Source organism: Mauremys reevesii, linkage group 9 (assembly GCF_016161935.1).
Source record: "Mauremys reevesii isolate NIE-2019 linkage group 9, ASM1616193v1, whole genome shotgun sequence".
Classification (NCBI taxonomy): domain Eukaryota; kingdom Metazoa; phylum Chordata; order Testudines; family Geoemydidae; genus Mauremys; species Mauremys reevesii.
Window position 1 is genome coordinate 30,562,575 of NC_052631.1, and position 19,506 is coordinate 30,582,080.

Below are 19,506 nucleotides of genomic sequence, written 5' to 3' on the forward strand. Positions count from 1 at the left end.
ATTCCTTGCTGAATTGGAGCCTGTGTATGTTTTGGTTATTGCCTCCCTCAGGAAAAATTAGGCTGATTGAAGGTTGTGATAGCAAACCTGGGTGGGTACAGGAAAATAATGGGACCTCAGACTTATTCAGACTTTACTGAGTCTTCAGGCTTTTTCCTGGAAGACTATTGCCTCTCTAGATAACTGCCTTTGGCAGGTGGCTCTGCATAGCCACAACAGTCCCCCTTAGCAGAACTGGCGCTAGACATTAGCAGACTAAGCAATTGCTTAGGGCCCCGAGCAACTCAAGGGGTCCCCCCATTTGCTTTTTATTATAAGAAATTGCCTGTTTTAGTGTTGGGAGGGAGACATTCCTCCTTAGGGCCTCCAGTGGCCTAGCACCAGCTCTGCTACTAGCTGCTAGGTTGAGTCTGACATAGTTGCAGGCTAAGGGGCAATCTGGCAGCATGGAGAGTTTTCCTTAAGTATCGCAGTAGCATGTGGCTCTAGTGCTTGAAGTGTCACCTTTTGCCTGACATCCAGCTGTGCTCAGATGCAATGAGCAGCCTAGGTTTCAGCATCTTCATCATAGCACTCACTCTGGAGCTGAATAACGGCTATTATGAGAATGGAACTGCATAAATTGCAGCCTTGTCAGGGGATCATCCTCCCCTCTTTCCCCAGCCTGGCACCCCAAAAAGATTCTCTAAAGCCTCAGCTCTGTGGAGTTAGCATTGTGGGTTTCTTCAGGCCACAGGGAGGGGAACATGCTGCAGATGCTACTTCTTCAAACTATGCCTGCGTGATTCACTCCACCTCCACTTTACACTATGCAACAAATGCAAATTCAGCAGAATTTAGAAGGTGAAAACAAGCCCCAGAGAGCCTTTCCTGCCTTTGGTTTAAAAATAATAATTAAAAACAATGCTTGCATTTTGGCCTATTTCTTGATTGTTTTGTGCAAACCAAAATTCCCCTTTGACTTCATCATATAAGGTTCCTGAGCCTTTTCAGCACTGATTAGCCTGTGCCATGATTTATAAATATATTTTTGTTATATCATAGCATTGTTTTGAATAATAAAAATATGCAATTAGGATTTCTGTTGCCTATGGAAATAAGGTTAATCTAATTTACTTACTGACTTAATTCCCATGTTAATATGACATTTTGAGACACTCGGTTTAGAAGAGTTAGTGGTAAAAAGTTCTTTCTCCATCTTATTTCCCATAAAGTTGTCAGTGCAGCTAAATTTACCACATCCCATTATTTGCCAGCCGGTTCACATTAGTCTAATAACTCAAAGTAAGCAGAACAGTGTAAAAAAAAAAAAAGTATTTTTTTGCTGAGTTCTCACTTCCTGTTTATCAAATCAAGTTATCTGTTGGTAAGAAGACGGAAGCATTTGCAGTCGGGTCTGCTTGCTATAAAGCTAAATAATCCATCTAGTATATTGTAGCCATTTTTTTGTAAAGCACTTTATCTGGACAGAGGAGGAGCAAGCAATTATGCTAATGACATGCTGTCACTTTTAAAGATATTAATATAGGAGCACCCCCAGACAGAAGAATGAATTACACAGGCTTATTATTATAATGTCTTTTGTCTCTCAGTGCTAGGCTGTAAACAGGATTCTATTGCACTGGGAGTTACTTGAAATGAAGTTAAAAAAACAGAACACTATCTCTGCAGGCCTGAATTTGATGGAGAATACAGGCACTATACTGGCAATAGCAAGGCCGACCATTTTTTTATTTTCGTTCAGACCTATGTTCATACTAACATCACTTTTGAGAAATCATTTTAACGAACGTCTTATTTTATAACGAAAATGTACATTGGGGAAGAAAAACAGTCTTTTGTTTCAAGAAGCAAAACACACAGTAAAAATACATCTGTTTCATACATATAGGACTTGGAATGCACTGAGGAATGCACTTTGTTTGAACTCTAGGCAATATTCCATTTTTATTACATGTCTTTTTGTTTTTCACAATGGCACTTGTAGAACAAAATGTGTTCCATATGGCGGCCAAAGCAGTGGGCTAGATTCCATCCTGTGTTCTGGCCTCTTTCCACTGCACTTGGACCTGGCTAAACCCGGAAGTGAGAGCTCTCTCTTGGTGTAAATCTGGTTTATAGCAGCTTTCATGTCAACAGTTCAGCCCACCCTGCTGTAGGGGACATGTCAGGGAGGGAAGGGGTTTTGGGGTCTTCTTCAGAGTGGAATTAGAATGGAACTGTGTTCTGCCAATTCTCAGCTGATGTACGGTCCTTTAGGGACTGCTGCCAGCTGGCGTAAGTCAGAGCAGTACAAGAAGAAATCAAGACAAAATGAAGAGTTCTCTCTTTCTCTTTTGTGCTCAGTGGATTTCTGTGCAGGAGATAATGTGGGCAAGATCCATAAATTCCCATGGTTGTTATGCAAAATCTGTTTTTCCTACCAGCTACACATAAATGTCATACTGAGTTCAAATCCTTAGCATTGTAGTGTTTCATACAGATTAGATAGATTTCATACATATATGAGAAAAAGGGATGTACTTCATTGAAGTCAGTAGATGTATAGCAATTTATACCAGCTGAGGATCTGGCTCAATATAGATTTATGCCTCAAATTTTTTGCAAAATACTATACATTAAAATGGAATAGGGAAAAATGTTGTTTTGCTTCCTACCTGAAAAAATGTTTTTCAGATAATTTAACTCCACAAATTGCAGGAATGGTGATTATAATAAAGTTATTTCCAAAATTATTAAAATTTGCCACTTTCAATTAACACTTTTTGTCGAAGAGGCCAAGTGCAATGCACAGGGTTAACCCACAAAGTGCTGGCATTTTCCAGATTGTGTGCTATTGTGTTAAGACCAGTGATGGATTATCCAAGGGGCCAACAGGGACCGTGCCCAGGGGCCCCAGCCAATTGCACCCCCCAATAAAATAGGCGCCCCTGCTTCCCTGCAGGTCTTTGAGGGGGTCTGATTAGTCTTCCAGACTGTGTTATCACTTTTGTGGAGTTTGTACATGGAGTTCACTGAGGAGGGGGCTTAATTCCTAAAGCAGAACTGAGGAGCATAGGATTGTGTGACAATTGAAAAAAAGGTAACTAATTATTCCTGAACCTGCAGAAAGGTCCCATTCAAAGTTGGGGCACAGATTCTTATTTTGTTTGAATCTTTTCACCCAATGCCATAAGTAATACTCTCTGTATATGCTCATAGGGTGAAATTCACCCTAAAGCAAAGGGCCCATGCAGGAACCTCCGCATTGCCTAATCCCTTGAGTAGGGCTAGGGGACATATACTGTATTTTTATTGTGATTTAAGGCCAGAAGGGACCACCATGAGCTATTCTGACTTCCTGCATAACACATGGGTAGCTCTCCACCCCATCTCTGTGAGGAAGCTCCATATGGGACCCAAATGGTGCTAAGCAGAGACTTGAGTGGGTTTGACAGTCCAGGGTTACACAGGGTTACACAGATCCAGGGGCCTAATAGCTTGCATAAGGGTGTATGGAGTAACAGCTGCTTCTATCCCAGTTTAGAGGCAGGAAAGGCTGGATTGTAGAATAGTGGCACAGCCCTGGTTTGGGGAGTGAATAGTAGACTGCTCATTGCCCCATACAAAGCCCAGTTACTCTGGCTCCATGCAGAATAGATGAATCTCATCCATTGAACATGGAGAATATAATGTAACCCCCTGCTGCTTCCAAGACAGACCACTTTTTCCTCACAAGGTGGCATACTAACGGCCATGATGGAGTTAGTCCCTCTCAGATTTCCACACACAATGATGTGTTGCATCTCCAGCAGTGCAGAGGATAAATAAGCTGTTGTCTCATAGGGATAGATGAGTGCCACTGAGAGGATATTTCAGTTTCATTGCCATGGTAGTTTTTCCTGCACTATCAGTACAGATGGGAACAGAAATGATAATGAAGAGCTACAGGATGCTATTGGTAAATTAGTTGAACTGTTAATAATTAAGCACATTAAAAGCCCTCTAATTGAATATACTCTCCTAAAAGAAACAGCAAAGCATCTGAGGTTTAAAGGAAAGGCTTCCTAGTACACATGCGATTTCAGCATATTCCCACCAAGCAGATCTCTTGCCGAAAGGGCAGATTCACATCTTGGCAAAACTACATTTTACTGTCAAGTAGAATGTTCCTAGTTCACCTTAATGTAGTTCTTTTCAAACATGAGTACCTTAAGATATATTAGGAACCTTTCAGTTCCTGTCCTCGGTGCCCATCTGCGGGAATTACAGCTCAGTACTTCGGTGCACAGTTCTATTCATTCCCCTATAGTTCAAACTACCCTTGCTTAGACAATGCTAAGGGGCTAATTTAGCCTGCAGGACCTTTATGCCTGGAGATGATGTGAGATTGAGAGAACCCAATTTCACCCTTCGAACCCAAATTGAGTTTGCAGTACATGCAGTCAGAAAAAAAAATCTCCTACATAAGTATTTTTCTATGGAATCTAGAGAAATGAATATTAAACAGTTACACAGGCTCTTTTCCAAACAGCTATGTTTGGGGAAAATTTTAAAACTGAATCTGCTAACCAGCTGCTCCAGTGACTGAGCTGGAAACTTTTTACTAGAAGGGGTGAATTAGAGTATCATCGGCATCATAGAAACTTGGTGGAATGATGCAAATAAATAGGATATGGTTAACACCAGGGTAAAAAATACATAGGATTGATAGACTAGGTCATGCTGGTGGGGGAGGGCATTATGTGTGTAAGAAAGCATAGAGTCAAATATAGTAAAAATCTTAAATGACTCAAACTGTACCATAGAAAGGATAGAAATTCCATGCTTGAATAACAAGAGAATAGCAATAGGAATACACTACCAGCCACCTGACCAGGATGGTGACAGTGATTGTGAAATGCACAGGGAGATGAGAGGCTACAAAAACAGAAAACTCACTAATAATGGGGCATTTCAACTATCCCCCTATTGACTGGGAACATGTCACCTCAAGATGGGATGCAGAGATAAAATGTTTAGACACCATTAATGATTGCTTCTTGGAGCAGCTAGTCCTGGAATCCATAAGGGGAGAGGCAATTCTTGATTTAGTCCAAAGTGGTGCACTTAAGAGATGAATATAGCTGAGCCGCTCAGTAATAGCTACCATACTGTAATTAAATTTAACATTCTTAAGGGGAGGGGGAAGACCAAAGAAACCCATCACAGTAGCATTTAACTTGAAAAGGGGGAACTACAGAAAAATGAGGAAGGTGGTTAAATGGAAATTAAAAGGAACAGCCACAAGAGTGCAACTTTTAAAAAACACCATAATAGAGACGCAAACTATATTCCCTAAATAAAACAAAAACAAAACCCCACCACCAGTAAGAGGGTCAACAAATTCTACCATGGCTAAACAACAGAGGAATAGAGACAGGTTCAAGACAAAAAGACATCCTTTACAAATTGGAAGTCAAATCCTACTGGGGCAAGTAGAAAGGAGCATAAACTCTGGCAAGTCAAATATAAGTAAAAGTATAACTAGCTGGGCGAAAAAAGAATTTGAAGAGCAACTAGCAAAAGGCACAAAAACTAACAGCAAAAAATTGAAGTACATCAGAAGCAAGAAGCTTGCCAAACAATCAGTAGGGCCACTGGACAGTCGAGGTGCTAAAGGAGTACTTAGGGAAGACCAGGCAGTTGCCGAGAAGCTAAATACATTCTTTACATGAGTCCTCATTGCAGAGGATGTGAAGGAGATTCCCACATCTGAGCCATTCTTTTTAGGTGATAATCTGAGGCACTGTCCCAGAATGAGGTGCCAATAGAGGAGGTTTTAGAATAAATTTAACAGTAAGTCCCCAGGACCAGATGGTATACACCCAAGAGTTCTGAAGGATCTCAAATATGAAATTGCAGAACTACAAACTGTAGTATGTAACCTATTGTTTAAATCTGCCACTGGAGGCCGTGCTTAATTTGTGCTGGGGCTTGCCAGGGCTCAGCTCTAGCACCTCTAGGGTTGGCAATTCATAGCTCCGGCACCTCTGGGCTTGCCACATCAGTTATGAAAGTAAAAAAAAAATTGCTTGAGCCCGAGCACCTCTTTCATTACAGCATTGGCTGTATGAGATAACTGATGGATAGCTAATGTGATGCCGATTTTAAAAAATGTCTCCAGAGGCAATCCTGGCAGTTACAGGCCGGTAAGCCTAACTTCAATACCTGGCAAATTGGTTGAAACTATAGTAAAGAACAGAATTATCAGACACATAGATAAGTATGATATGTTGGGGAAGAGTCCACATGGCTTTTGTAAAGGGAAATCATGCCTCACCACTCTATTAGAATTCTTTGAGGGCATCAACAAATATGTGGATAAGGATGGCCCAGGGGCTATGGTGTTCTTGGACTTTCAGAAAGCCATTGACAGAATCCCTCACCAAAGACTCATAAGCAAAATAGGAAGTCATGGGGTAAGAAGGAAGGTTCCGTCATGGATCAGTAACTGGTTAAAAGATAGGAAACAAAGGGTAGAAATAAATGGCCAGTTTTCACAGTGGACAGAGGTAAATAGTGGTGTCCCCCAAAGATCTGTACTTGGACAAGTTCTACATATTCATAAATGATCTGGAAAAAGAGGTTTACAGTGAGGCGGTGAAGTTTGCAGATGATACATAATTAATCAAGATAGTTAAGTTCAAAGCTGCCTGCCAAAAGTTACAAAAGGGATCTCTCAAAACTGGGTGAGTGGGCAACAAAACGGCAGATTAAATTCTGCATTAATAAATGCAAAATAATGTATTTTGGAAAACATAATCCCACCTATACATACAAAACAATGGGGTCTAAGTGAGCTGTTGCCTCTCAAGAAAGAGATCTTGGAGTCATTGTGGATAGTTTTCTGAAAACAGCTGCTCCGTGTGCAGTGAAAATCAAAAAGGCTAACAATGTTAGGAACTATTAGGAAATGGATACATTATAAGACAGAAAATATCATAATATTACTATATAAATCCATGGTACACCTTGAATATCACATGAGTTCTGGTTGTCCCATCTCAAAAAAAATATTGGAATAAGTACAGAGAAGGGCAACAAAAATGATTGAACAGCTTCCATCTGAGGAGAGATTAAAAATATGGGGACTGTTCATCTTAGAAAAGACATGATTAAGAGGGGATGTGATAGAGGTCTATAAAATCATGAATGGTGTGGAGAAGTGAATATGGAAGTGTTATTTACCCCTTAATATAACAGACAAATCAGGGGTCACTCAATGAAATTAATAGGCAGTAGGTTTAAAACAAACATAAGGAAGTACTTCTTCACACAATGCAGTCAACCTATGGAACTCTTTGTCAGAGGATGTTGTGAAGGCCAAGACTATAACAGGGTTAAAAAAAGAATTAGGTAAGTTCATGGAGGATAGGTCCATCAGTGGCTATTAGCCAAGATGGTCAGGGATGCAACCCCATCCTCTGGGTGTTCCTAAGCTTCTGACTGCCAGAAGCTGAGATGGGACAATAGGAGATGGATCACTCCATAAGTGCCCAGTTCATTCCCTCTGAAGCATCTGGCACTGGTCACTGTTGGGAGACAGGTTACTGGCTAGATGAACCATTGATCTGACCCAGAATTGTCATTCTTTTGGGGCTTTTTATTATTAACATTGGTAAAGCAAAATAAAAAGTAATAAGCATAAGCAAAGATGGAGAATATCCTCCCATGAGAGGGAAGATCTCCTTTATTTGGAACAAGGAAACACAAGAAGGAGTAGGACGGTATTATCCCATTTTACAGGTGGGAAACTGAGGCACGGGGTGACTTTCCAAAAATCACGGATGAAATCTGTGGCTTAGCCAGGAGTCAAATACAGGACTCCTGAGTCCCCAGTCCACCACCAAACCTACTAGGCCATCTAGTTCATTACTCTTCTTAACATATAAAATGTAATTTGCCTGTGTTCTGAACAGAGCACGGCTTATTTCTTATGCTTAATATTTTTTTTACAAAAATATCTAAATATTGTACTATATGCACACGCAGCAGGGAACTCTAAACTAGTATTTATTCAGATAATAACTCTGAGTAATTTGTCCAGTTTCCACACTTTTGAGAGTAACTTATTAAGCCTGACACCGTGATTAATCCTGATTTTAAAATGGGCTGACTCTCACTTAAAATCTTCCATAACAAACTGAATGGCTGCTATACTTTTTCCTTACTCAATATCTTTGTCTTTTCTGGCAGATGACATTTGATCCTTCGATCTTCTTCAATGTTTTACTGCCACCCATTATATTTCATGCTGGATATAGTTTAAAGAAGGTAAGTGATTTCTCTCTTAACTTACAGAAGGTGGGTTGGTCTGATGGCTACTTTGTAGTGCCACTGTTACATTGGTGGGGAGAAGAATCTAAGTAATGGTCAGTTTGAAATTCTTTTGCATGGTAATTATTTAGGCCATTTGATATCAGAGAAGAGAATGAAAAATAACTGTTTAAGACTTCAAACCCATGGGCCTGATTCTGCTCTCTGTTACGCTTCTGTAAGGCTCTGATCTTGCACTTCAAAGTGTGGGTGGATTGCTGTGCCCATGCAAGGCCCCTTTGAAGTCAGTGAGGCTCCACATGTGTGCAGCAGTCCTCCTACCATGCAGAATTGGGACCTACATCTGTGTAAGGGAGGGGATTCATTGTAATATTTACATAGGTCATTAAGAACCTGAGCTTTCATTATGACCACTAACTGTTTCATACATGAATGTGCAAATCATACTTGAGATGCAGGAAGGGAAGATCCGTGACATATAGACACTGACAGAACATGAGTGGGTCTTAGATCATATTTTCAAAAGTGTATTTGAAGCCTGTGGTTTGTTTGTTTTTCCAATCCTGAAGAACTTCTATAGCAACTGCCAGAATGGCTTGAATGGGACTCCTAAAATCGGTGTCTGAACTTGAATTTAGGTTTCTAAGATGAACTCTGCTAAATTTGACATTGTATTTTTCACACTTTGTTTCCCCAGAGACATTTTTTTCGTAATTTAGGATCAATTTTAACATATGCCTTTTTGGGAACTGCCATCTCTTGCATTGTTATAGGGTAAGTGAAATTCACATCCTATTATTCTTGTTCAAGTTTAAGATTAGTCGATTTTCCTGATAAAAGGGCACATGATTTACTGCACCAGTGTTAGTCTAATATGAAGGCATTTTCCTACATATCTATTCATGACTTTCCTAAACAATGAAATTCTATCTTCAGGTGAGGTTGAGATGGAAAATTCAAGATGCAGTCATGGTATAGGCCGAACCCTTTCCTTGAGACACTCACTATCTTACACACTTGGGCCCTAATTTGTGATCTTTCTATAGGCACAGGCTGCCTTTTACAGTCATGTAGCATTAACATTTTATCTGTCCTGCAAGAAGGGAGCATTCGCCTTGGGGAACACACTGCTCTTTACTGGCATTCTGTTTATAGAACAAGAAATCTCCAGGAAGACAGGAGGAATTTTAAGGTTCTTGAACTGTAGCGGATATCCAGTATCATCTGTGGAAAACAGATTAGAGTCAATGCGACAATGAACAAGCTTCAGCCCTGGTCGTGTAGGAAAATTCCCACAGCAGTAAAAGGCAAATAACTGGTTCTGAACCAAGGTTTCTTCAATGAGCTCTGCACCTGCACAGAGCCCTGCTGAAGCTAACGGAACTCCTTACAGGGGTCTGCCTATGCAGAGCTCATTTCAGGGTTAGGACCTAAGACTTCATTAGCCATCTGTCTGGGATTGTGTGGAGTTGAAGGAGGAGGGCTTATTTTACAGGTTATAAGTCTGGGAATTTACTGAGGTTCAACTTTCAGGTTAGCGGCTCATTGAAACTTGTAGGTTACCTGAGATCCTGGTCTGTGTAACTCTTAAATGAGCCATTTAAGTTATTCAGCCTGATATGCAAGGATTTATGGTAGCACTTCAATTTTATGCATGTGCTTTAATTTAGAAGTGATCAGACTTCTGAACCTAGGCAGAGGGCTTTCAAATTATGAAAGCAATTAACTTTGACTCCTATCTTCTTGCTTTTTTATAACAGATCTTAAGTAAAGTTATATGTGTGCAGTCAAAATATATGTTCCTTTTCAACATCATCATAAGACAGAACTTTCACATTTAATGTCAATTCAGTATTACGAAAACATCAGTGACTGATGGATTAATCTGTAATTCAAAGTTTAATACTTGTAAAAACTATCCTTTCAATGGAAACAAGACAAAAATGGGTATCTTGACATCAGAGTTAACTTTCTTGTCATCTTAGTAAGATTCAAAGTAGCCAACAGCACAGACAACTTGCATGTACTATAAAAAAAAAACATCATCACCTGGATTTTTTGGTTTTTATTATACTGCATGCTTTGATCACTCAGAATTTCACTGACAGTAGAGAGAAATGTAATCATCATGCTCCAAAAGCACAGGTCCCTGCCACATGAGCTGAAGAAGAGTCTGGGTTAGCCGGTAGCTGTGCAGCTCCTGTCACAGTTGAGTATCAGAGGAGTAGCCGTGTTAGTCTGGATCTGTAAAAAGTGACAAAGAGTCCTGTGGCACCTTATAACAGAAGTATTGGAGCATAAGCTTTCATGGGTGAATACCCACTTCGTCAGATACATGTGGGTATGTCACAGTTGAGCGGTTCTGATTCCCTCTAGTAGAGGGCAGAGATACACAAGCACACCAGGCAGTTTCTTACAGTGTGAACAGTTAGCCAAATGCTTAGCTGGTGTAAATTGGCTTCAGTGGAGCTATGCCGGTTTATACCAGCTAAGAATCTGGCCCAAAGTATCTGGGTTAATGTGTACTTCCCCATGTGGGTGAATGTAATATGTATATACACGAGGCTGAATAATTTTTAAGATCAGTGCTACAGTGTATGCAAGTAACAGCAGCTGTATATCTGGAACCTGGAGAACTTAAGTGAGGAAGCTTGTTAAAATGGCATGCTAGGGATAAGAACTTTTGGGTCTTATATGTGAAAATATCATCATTTATGTGGCACCAGGACTAATGGAAAAATCACCAAAGGTCTGGACTTCCATTTAGATGTTTATCTGAATTATTTCAACTTTCAAGGTTTCCTCCACCTTGTTACTACTGGAGCTGGTTGATTAATATTCACTAAATAATGTTCACAATGTTTTGCCAGATAATGCTGGCTTTTATTTTTTTATGTAAATTATTTGATGAATATTTAGAAAATGACTATGCCAAGTTGTAGTTAGCTCCCTCTCTCCCTGCAACAGTCTCCTCATTTCCTCCTCCCTGGAGTCTTGTTCCAGGGTCCAGCAGTTCTGCCAACATCTCTGGGTCTGGATACCTCTCCTTTTGAATGTCTTCCCAACTCCTGCTCATTCCCCACGTACAACTTATCACCCTAACTCTCCTTACCCAACATCCCTTTCTCTAACTCAGGGTTTCTCAAACAGGGGTTGCCGCTTGTGCAGGGAAAGCCCCTGGCGGGCCAGGCCAGTTTATTTATCTGCCCCGTCCACAGGTCCGGCAGATCGCAGCTCCCACTGGCTGCAGATCGCTGCTCTGGGCCAATGGGAGCTGCTGGAAGCGCTGCGGGCCAAGGGACTTACTGAGCTTGATTGAAAAGAAAGAAGGGGTGGGGAGCGTGCAACAGAGTGCCAGGCCTGCTTGTTCCTGCAATAGAATTCTCCAAAGTTTGACTGGGGGCTGGTGCTGGCGAATTCAGGGGACGTTATATGTATATGTACATTTCAGAGTATTTTGTCCTGGTTTCTGATGGAATCACTCACCACCCCTGGACTTCATAAGTCTGCCTGGGTCATGCAGTGATAAAAGCACATAACAATGTGTCTTTTTTACTCTATCATGGAGGTAACGCTTACCAAGTTTGTTCTGTTACACTGTGTAAATTATAGACTGTTACAGCTGGCTCAGTGACTGGACTCTGGCCGATTTTAAGAGAAACAATAGATAACTGTGGGAGTGGGAATAATTATGTGCATTTTTATGATCTTTTAATGCATCTTAATAACTTAATACAACTTTGAAAACTCAATGAAATGGATCCTTCTAGTAGAAATTGAACTTGATTAGTTTTACAAGGTTTTAGAATACCCTTCCAAGCACTATAAAGGCCAAAAATATATATATCTACTTTCAAGGTTGTTCAAGATGCTCCCTGGCCATTCTCAGCCAGTTTTATTTGTAATTTCGTAAGTTGGCCAAGCGCAATGGTGTGTCAGAAAGAAATCATATCATGTTCCCCATATCCTTCTGTTTCTAGACATCAGCGTTCTTAGATCTGTGCTAATCTGCACGTGTGGCTTCAATGTATGTTGTCATTACATGAACAGTATCAAGTGAACATGATTATAGTAGAAGGGACAACACATTTGAGTGATTAAAGCAAAGAACTGAGCATCTAGGTGTTCTGGCTTCTCTTCTCAGCTCTGCCATTGATTTCCCATGTGATATTGGGCAAGTCACTTAACCAACTTGTGCTTCATTTTCCCCTTTTGTAAAAAGGGAATAGCAATACTTACTAGATGCTTGTGTCACAGCTTTATGTTCCTCTAATTGAAGACCATGTTCTATCTTAATGTTTGTTAATATTCTGTGTGGTGTAGTATAGCAGTGAACAAAACCTAGGGGCATATGATTCCCCCCTTCACATGGTGATCTGATGAGCAAAACTGCTGGCAATCTGCAGCTTGGGGGTTTCTCCTAGAGATGCCTGGATAATTCAGTGATGGAGGTCATTTTATTTCCCAGATGGATAGAAGCAAAACTCTTTGAAAACCGTTGAGCATCTATCTCATGGCTTCCATACAAAGTGGAAAGAATCCTGCTTCTCCACTACTACATCTATATCCCCACAGGGACCATAGCGTGCCACCTGAGCAGTGTGCAGCTGGCTGGGTGGAGCAGCTGAGGGAACAACTGCTCTGGCATGTTGTCCTTTTGGCAGCATGATTTATAAGTCCATGCCTGTGTCTTTAACACCAGGGACGGGGTATGGCAATGAGAAGTGGGGTTTGTGAGGAAGCTAAACAATGGAAGCATAGAAATAGAGATACCCATACTATTAGTCACCCAGCAGGCGTAAGGGAGCACATATGGGAAAGAGCCCAGGGTGGTTTTCCATGAGAAATGGCACCCCACCCCTTTATTCCACTCTTCTGTTGGTCTTGCTCCAGCAGGCAATGAGGTGCGTAGGAAGTTCTAGGATACATGGTTCTCTGGAAGCGAGCCCTCCCTTTTCATAAGAAGGACATGGGCCCTTGATACAGAGCTGTAAAGATATGGATTCTTCCCAAGTTTCATGAAACAACATAATCACAGTTAAACTTGGGGGGTGCGTGATTGGAGTTGTCTTCTCAAAGATTCTATCAGATGGGGATAGCTTCTGTTTTTCAATTTTTAAGACAACTACTAAAATAACTGGAACTTTTAATGTTTTCTCTGTGATTTCCCAGGCAGCATGTCCTAAGGAGAGTATTTTGTGCCTTGGTATTGCAGGATGCTTTGCCAGCCAATCCAGTGAGCCTTGCATCCTTTTCCACAGTCAGACTGATGTTGTATAGGTTTATGACAAAGCAATATAACCCCTCTAAACTTTGAAATAAATGACTGAAATATTAGTCTCTAGACTGAGAGGCTATTTTTTAATACACAAAGAGATTTATTGTTGTCATTTTTAATGCTGAAAATGCCCATAGGCTAGAGCCCTGCTGAAATGCAGTAGTCTAAGTGCATGTAAGCCCTTTCCCCAGCATTGTCAAGTGTGAGAATCCACTTCTTGAGTCGTGCTTTGTATTTGGGATTTGACTCCCCTACACTCTGAGAGATGCCCCAACAATACAGTGGTGGCAGGTGGCCCTCTAATTACCTATCTGGATAGAAATGAAACTCTTTGAAATTGAGCATCTCATGGTTTCTGCCTGAAACTGTAACTCTGCCCAGACTGGCTCAAAAATGGGAGCAGCATCTGGGGTGTATAATCCATATTGACAGTTGGTACGTCTGCACTGTGCACCCACTTAGAGCAAGAAATGAAAAAGAAAGAGGAAAGGAAAGAGAATTAAAAACTTAGTAGAAAGAAGAGAGACAATAAACCCCATAAGGAGGAGCTTCACTCCAGAGAGAAGAGACAGGGGTAGGGGAGAATTAGTTGTAATAAAAGCCAGGAAGTAGATGGCAAAAAGACTGAAAATGAAGTAGTTCCTTATTGCAGAATATTAGCCATGTATTTGAAGGGTGTGTATGTGTGTGCATGTGTGCACACGTGCATGAGCACACAGGCAAGTATCTATGTCTGTATAGCTTTGGTGCAGCCTCCCCCTCTAATTCGGGTGGTTGGGCTTACTATAGGGTGGCTGGGTGGTATTTAGTGCCCTAAGATACACAGCAGGTCAGATTAGATGATATGGAGATATCTTCTGGCCTTAAACTCATGAATTTGCCCCACGCTTTCTGTCCTACTGACTTATAAAGCAGCTCACTGTAAACAATCCAACGCCTGGCCTGATAGGTGATATGGTTATTAACCTGTGCAGCTTGTTACAATCGGTCACCTGATCTCTCTTCAAAAAAGCAAGACAGTTGGTGCAGCTCTGAAGTAAAGAAGTGGGAAACCTCAGAGTGCAGAAGCCTTTGGTGAGCTGCCAAGAGTGACCTTGGCAGGAGTAGCTATGATGGCGCTTGCCATCTCTGTGGAAAATCACTGCTTTTGCAATGCAGGGTGAGTCTTCTGGGGCTGGACAGAGGAACAGTGTGACACTTGGATGGGAAAGCCATAATCCAGTGTCTCCAGTTGTGGGAGTGGGAGACAATGGACCATGAGCTCTTATTGTGAGCAGTGAGTCCTGCTCGGGCTTCGTTGCTTTAAACCAAATACTGTGCTAAAGTATGCCAGGCCATGCTTGTCACTCACAGACACGCCATATATGAAACTACAAAACTTCCCCCTCAGGCCAATTCCTCCCTTTTGCACCTGAGTAAGTCTGAGTAGTGAAGGTTACTGCAGAGAGATCAGTAGAAAGGTGAAGAACTCCTCCCTCCAAGCCGTGGAGCGTCAGCAAAACTGCTACTGAACCTCCATGGCAAGTGATAGCAGCTGAGTCTAAATAGTGGCAAATCCATTGGCCCGGTCTTTGCTCCTCCTGAGGTCAAGCCCCCAGCCCTTCTGCATGAGGATGCAGGAGAAATCCTGAGTGTGCAGGATTCCATCCATCATAAGTGCAATCACACTGCTTCTGCTTCATGGGGGGCCTACAATCACACAGGGGCCAGGGCAGTATTTTGCTTTAATTGAATTTTTGGTGGAGTTAGTTGCCTTTAAATAAAAGTCCATATCACTAACTGCTGCCTGGCTGGCATTCTGTTCTCTGAGACTTTAGTTTTAATATAGCTCTGCTAATCTGCTGGGAAGTATCTTTCAGAATCAATGCCTGTGGTAGATATTTTCAATTTTCTTGAAACTGGATGAGTGCTCAACTAATTGTAAAAGTTTGGATACCTTGCTGTGTGCCTATTCGAGCGATAGCCCAGACAGTGAGTGGCAGGGGGAGCAGGAAGACTTGGGTTATTTATTTTAAAACCATCATTCTTCAGATCAGCATCCTCAGTTCAGGCCGAGGCCAAACTGTCAGCACATGAGAACTCTGATTATTTTCTTAAACTTGGCCTTATCAGAGATTTTTTATTTGGTTTTACTTGGGTTCTCTTGGATTGCAATGCCAGTAACACATTTCATATATTCAGAATGCAGTACATTTTGCATTCACTTACTCATATTTTTCCAGCTTGTCTATTAGCCTTGGCAAGGAGATATCGTTTTCCTGGTATCTAGGGCTGTGTGAAATATGCCACTCAAACAGCAAAAGTATTTGCTGGAAGGCCTGATTCAAGTGTGGCCTGCCTTTGTGATTGCAGTGAGTTCTGCCGAAGTAAAAGGTAAAATTGAGTACGGACATCAGGATTTGTCTCAGAATACGAATGACTGTGTTGTTGAAGACAAATCATGGAATATAAACAGCACATGTGGTCAATGTTATAAGGATTTATTCCAAGGTCAACATCATTTCCTGGACCATAGTGGTACTTTAATTCTGTTATGTTTTGAGCTAAGAGCATTTTGTAATAGAGAAATATAGGTTTGCCTTCTTGTTGCTCTCACCTTTAACCTTAATTCCCTCAGCCATTTTTGCAATGTTTGAAGATTACTCAGAAGATTTATAACTGGTTTCAAATTGGTGACAAAAATATCTATAACCTAAGTTTACTAGTTGGACATTAACTTGTCTTCACCCTTTTTCCAAGCATTCAAGTCCTTTTTCACTATATAAGTACTACTCAGCTACTTGAATCTGACAATCTTCCCATAAAATTCCTCTCCTATAGTAAACTGTTAAGAACTGTTTCAGGCCTGTTTTAGAATCCTTACTATTATCTTCTCTTCAAGTGGTTTGTATAAAATTTGCTTATTCCAAAGATTAAACCCATGGATCATCATTTAGAAATAGTTTGCATTGTTTTCCAACCTGAGTCCTACTTCCTGCCTCTCCTCCCATCCCTCCAAAAATGCTTTGAAACATGAGAGTCATTTTCATCCTGATGAGTATGTGCAACTTCCAATAAAGTGAATGGGAATTTTCCATGTGCATCAAGGGAAGGATACACTATACTCTATAGCAGTGGTTCTCAAAGTGCGGGAAGAGCGGCCAGCACCTGGCCCGTGCTGCTTCCCACAGCCCCCATTAGCCTGGAGCGGCGAACTGCGGACAGTGGGAGCCGCGATCGGCTGAACCTGCAGCAGGTAAACAAACCGGCCCGGCCCACCAGGGGCTTTCCCTGAACAAGCGGCAGACTGACTTTGAGAACCACTGCTCTAGAGTATATACTAAAACTACAGCAGAGACAGGGACATGAACTTTTCCCATTTATTCTAAGGGGATATTATTTTGACGTGTGCCTCTCCTTCATTTCCCAGTGTTGCAATGTGGAATGCCAGGTCTCAAATATTGGGGGGCCCTTGAAATATGAGTCTCCTATCTTTGTCTTTTCCATTCTCCTCCTCCTCCTCTGTCAACATCCCTTTCCCTTCCTACTCATTATCCCTTTTCTCTTTCCCCTCCCATCTCTTTCCTCATCAGTGTCTGTAGTCCCTCCTCTCCCACCCTGTACCTACCCCTTCACTAACTCCTTGCATCTTCTTTGCCTTTCCATTCCAAAAAGGAATTATTTGGGGGTGGGGGAATCCTGTAGCCGATGCTATACAGGTCAGACTGAATGATCACAACAGTCCCTTCTCTCTTTTCCCGGAATCTATGAATCTTCCACCTCTTCTTCCACTTGGTCTCTTTCCTGTCTCTCCGCTGTTAGCAAGGGATTGCTCACTCTTGATAGGTGCACCTTCCATTCTGTCTCTAATACCTTTGGTGGAAATAACAGAGAGAAGAGCTGACATGGGGTTGGGGCTAAACTAGTAGTGCTCCTACTATGAGACTGTCTTGCAAAGGTTAAAAAATCCAGCCAGGCCTTTATTTTGCTTCTAAATGGTATATAAAGTTTAGAAGGGGGTATGTGGAGGTGGGGGAGGAGTGTCTCTGCTTCCCCATCCCCATTAGAAATTGTTCTTATCTAATATAGAAGTTTCTCTGAGTGGAAAACTAGGGATTGTCTATACCGTGCTTCTCAAAGCTGGTCCGCCGCTTGTTCAGGGAAAGCCCCTGGCGGTCTGGGCCAGTTTGTTTACCTCCCACATCCACATGTTCAGCTGATCACGGCTCCCACTGGCTGCGGTTTGCCACTCCAGGCCAATGGGGGCTGCGGGAAGGGCAGTCAGCACATCCCTCGGCCCGTGTCACTTCCCGCAGTCCCCATTGGCCTGGAGCGGTGAACCGCAGCCAGTGGGAGCTGCGATCAGCCAAACCTGCGGATGCGGCAGGTAAATAAACTGTCCTGGACCGCCAGGGGCTTTCCCTGAATAAGCAGTGGACCGGCTTTGAGAAGCACTGGTTTATAACCAAACTGGAAGTGAAATAACTAAATCAGTTGTAATTCACAGTTTCACACCATTAGTTATTCTTGATTAAATCTGTCTGTGGACATTTATTTCAAATTAAGATGATCATATTATGATTTAATGTGAATAAAAGTCAACTTGCTTTAATATTTGGGACACTTTAATAATAGGACACTTTAAATCAGAAATCCACATATTTGCACCAAAATAATGAGAAGTGTAAATGACAAGTGATTTAGTTACTTTGGTTCTAGTTTGTGTGTTGACAAGCCCCAAGTGAAATGATGACATCACAACAGTTGAGTGAATGAAAGCTGAGCAATTGAATGGGGAAAGAATTTTAAGTCAGAACATTCAAATTTTTTTATTTGTTTGTATCTATTTAACTTTAATGACTAAAAGAAGGGAAGTCTTAGAGATTCAGTATCCCTGACCCTTCAAGTAAGATGTGAGGGACCAAGCCCAAAAGTCAGTCTAGTATCTAACCCTCTATTTTACAAATAAATATGTTGAAAGCTTGCCCAAGGTTGCGTCAGGGAGAGATGAGAATAAACCCCATATATCTAATGTGGCACAGCTGAAACCTTAACGGCAACTCAGCAGCTGAAAGGTTTGGTATTAGATCATGATAGAAAGCTGAGTCTTCTAAAACTATAGTCAAGACAAGGTTGTTTGTACTTTAGCTTGTGTTAAACTGATAGTTATCTCCTGGGAGAAGCCCTAGTAATACTTTACATGTCTTGACTAGATTCTTAGAAGGTGTTAGTTAGAGCTGGTTGGAAAATGGATTGTTTTTTCCTACTGAAAATTTAACTTTTCATCAAAAAAAGAAAATCAAATATTTTTGGCCCAAAACAGGAAACTTTAACTAAAACTTCTGGAAAAAAATTCAGCTTTCAGCAAAAAATAGTAATAATAAAAAAAATTGGTGATCTTGGTTTTCAAATAAAAAATCAACATTTCTCAGAAAGCAGACATTTTCCATAAATAGTTATATTTATTCAAAAATCCAATTTACCATTGAAAAAAAGTTTTACAGCACATTTTCAACTAGCCCTATTGATAGTTTGTTAGCTACTGTAATCTAACCATTAGCTGCCACACCTTTAAATCCTAGTCAAGATAACACCTATGAGATCACTATTAAGTGTTACAGTAGAGAGCTCTTGAGATGAAGCTGGAATACATATTGTTTTTCAGTATCTGTTGGAGGTGGAAGTGAAGAATGCTTTATGGAATGTTGGGGAGTGCTGTCCACATCATTGCAGGCATAGTGAAAGTAGCAAGAAATGATGGGGACTTTTCTTGACATCTCATTTTCATGTTTCCAAGGTTTTGTGTGAATGGGGTGTGCCTGGATATGAACATAACTGTCCAATCAAACCAGGGTGGGTTTGTACTACTGAAAATATAGACTTCCAAACTGCTGCTTCTAACTCTTTTTAGGGCTAACAGGTATATTATTTCCATCGATGTGCAGCTTAAC

At 41.2% G+C, this 19,506-nt stretch overlaps 1 protein-coding gene across 2 annotated transcripts in view; it reads left to right on the forward strand.

Annotated features, from left to right (window-relative positions):
- The window catches only part of SLC9A9 (solute carrier family 9 member A9), a 342,765-nt gene that overhangs the window by 31,204 nt on the left and 292,055 nt on the right, over positions 1-19,506 (forward strand). For both annotated transcript variants that reach the window (XM_039488401.1, XM_039488400.1), the window contains exons 3-4: positions 8,218-8,295; positions 8,996-9,072. In XM_039488401.1, the coding sequence (XP_039344335.1) occupies positions 8,218-8,295; positions 8,996-9,072 (155 nt within the window). The remainder of the gene's footprint in view (positions 1-8,217; positions 8,296-8,995; positions 9,073-19,506) is intronic.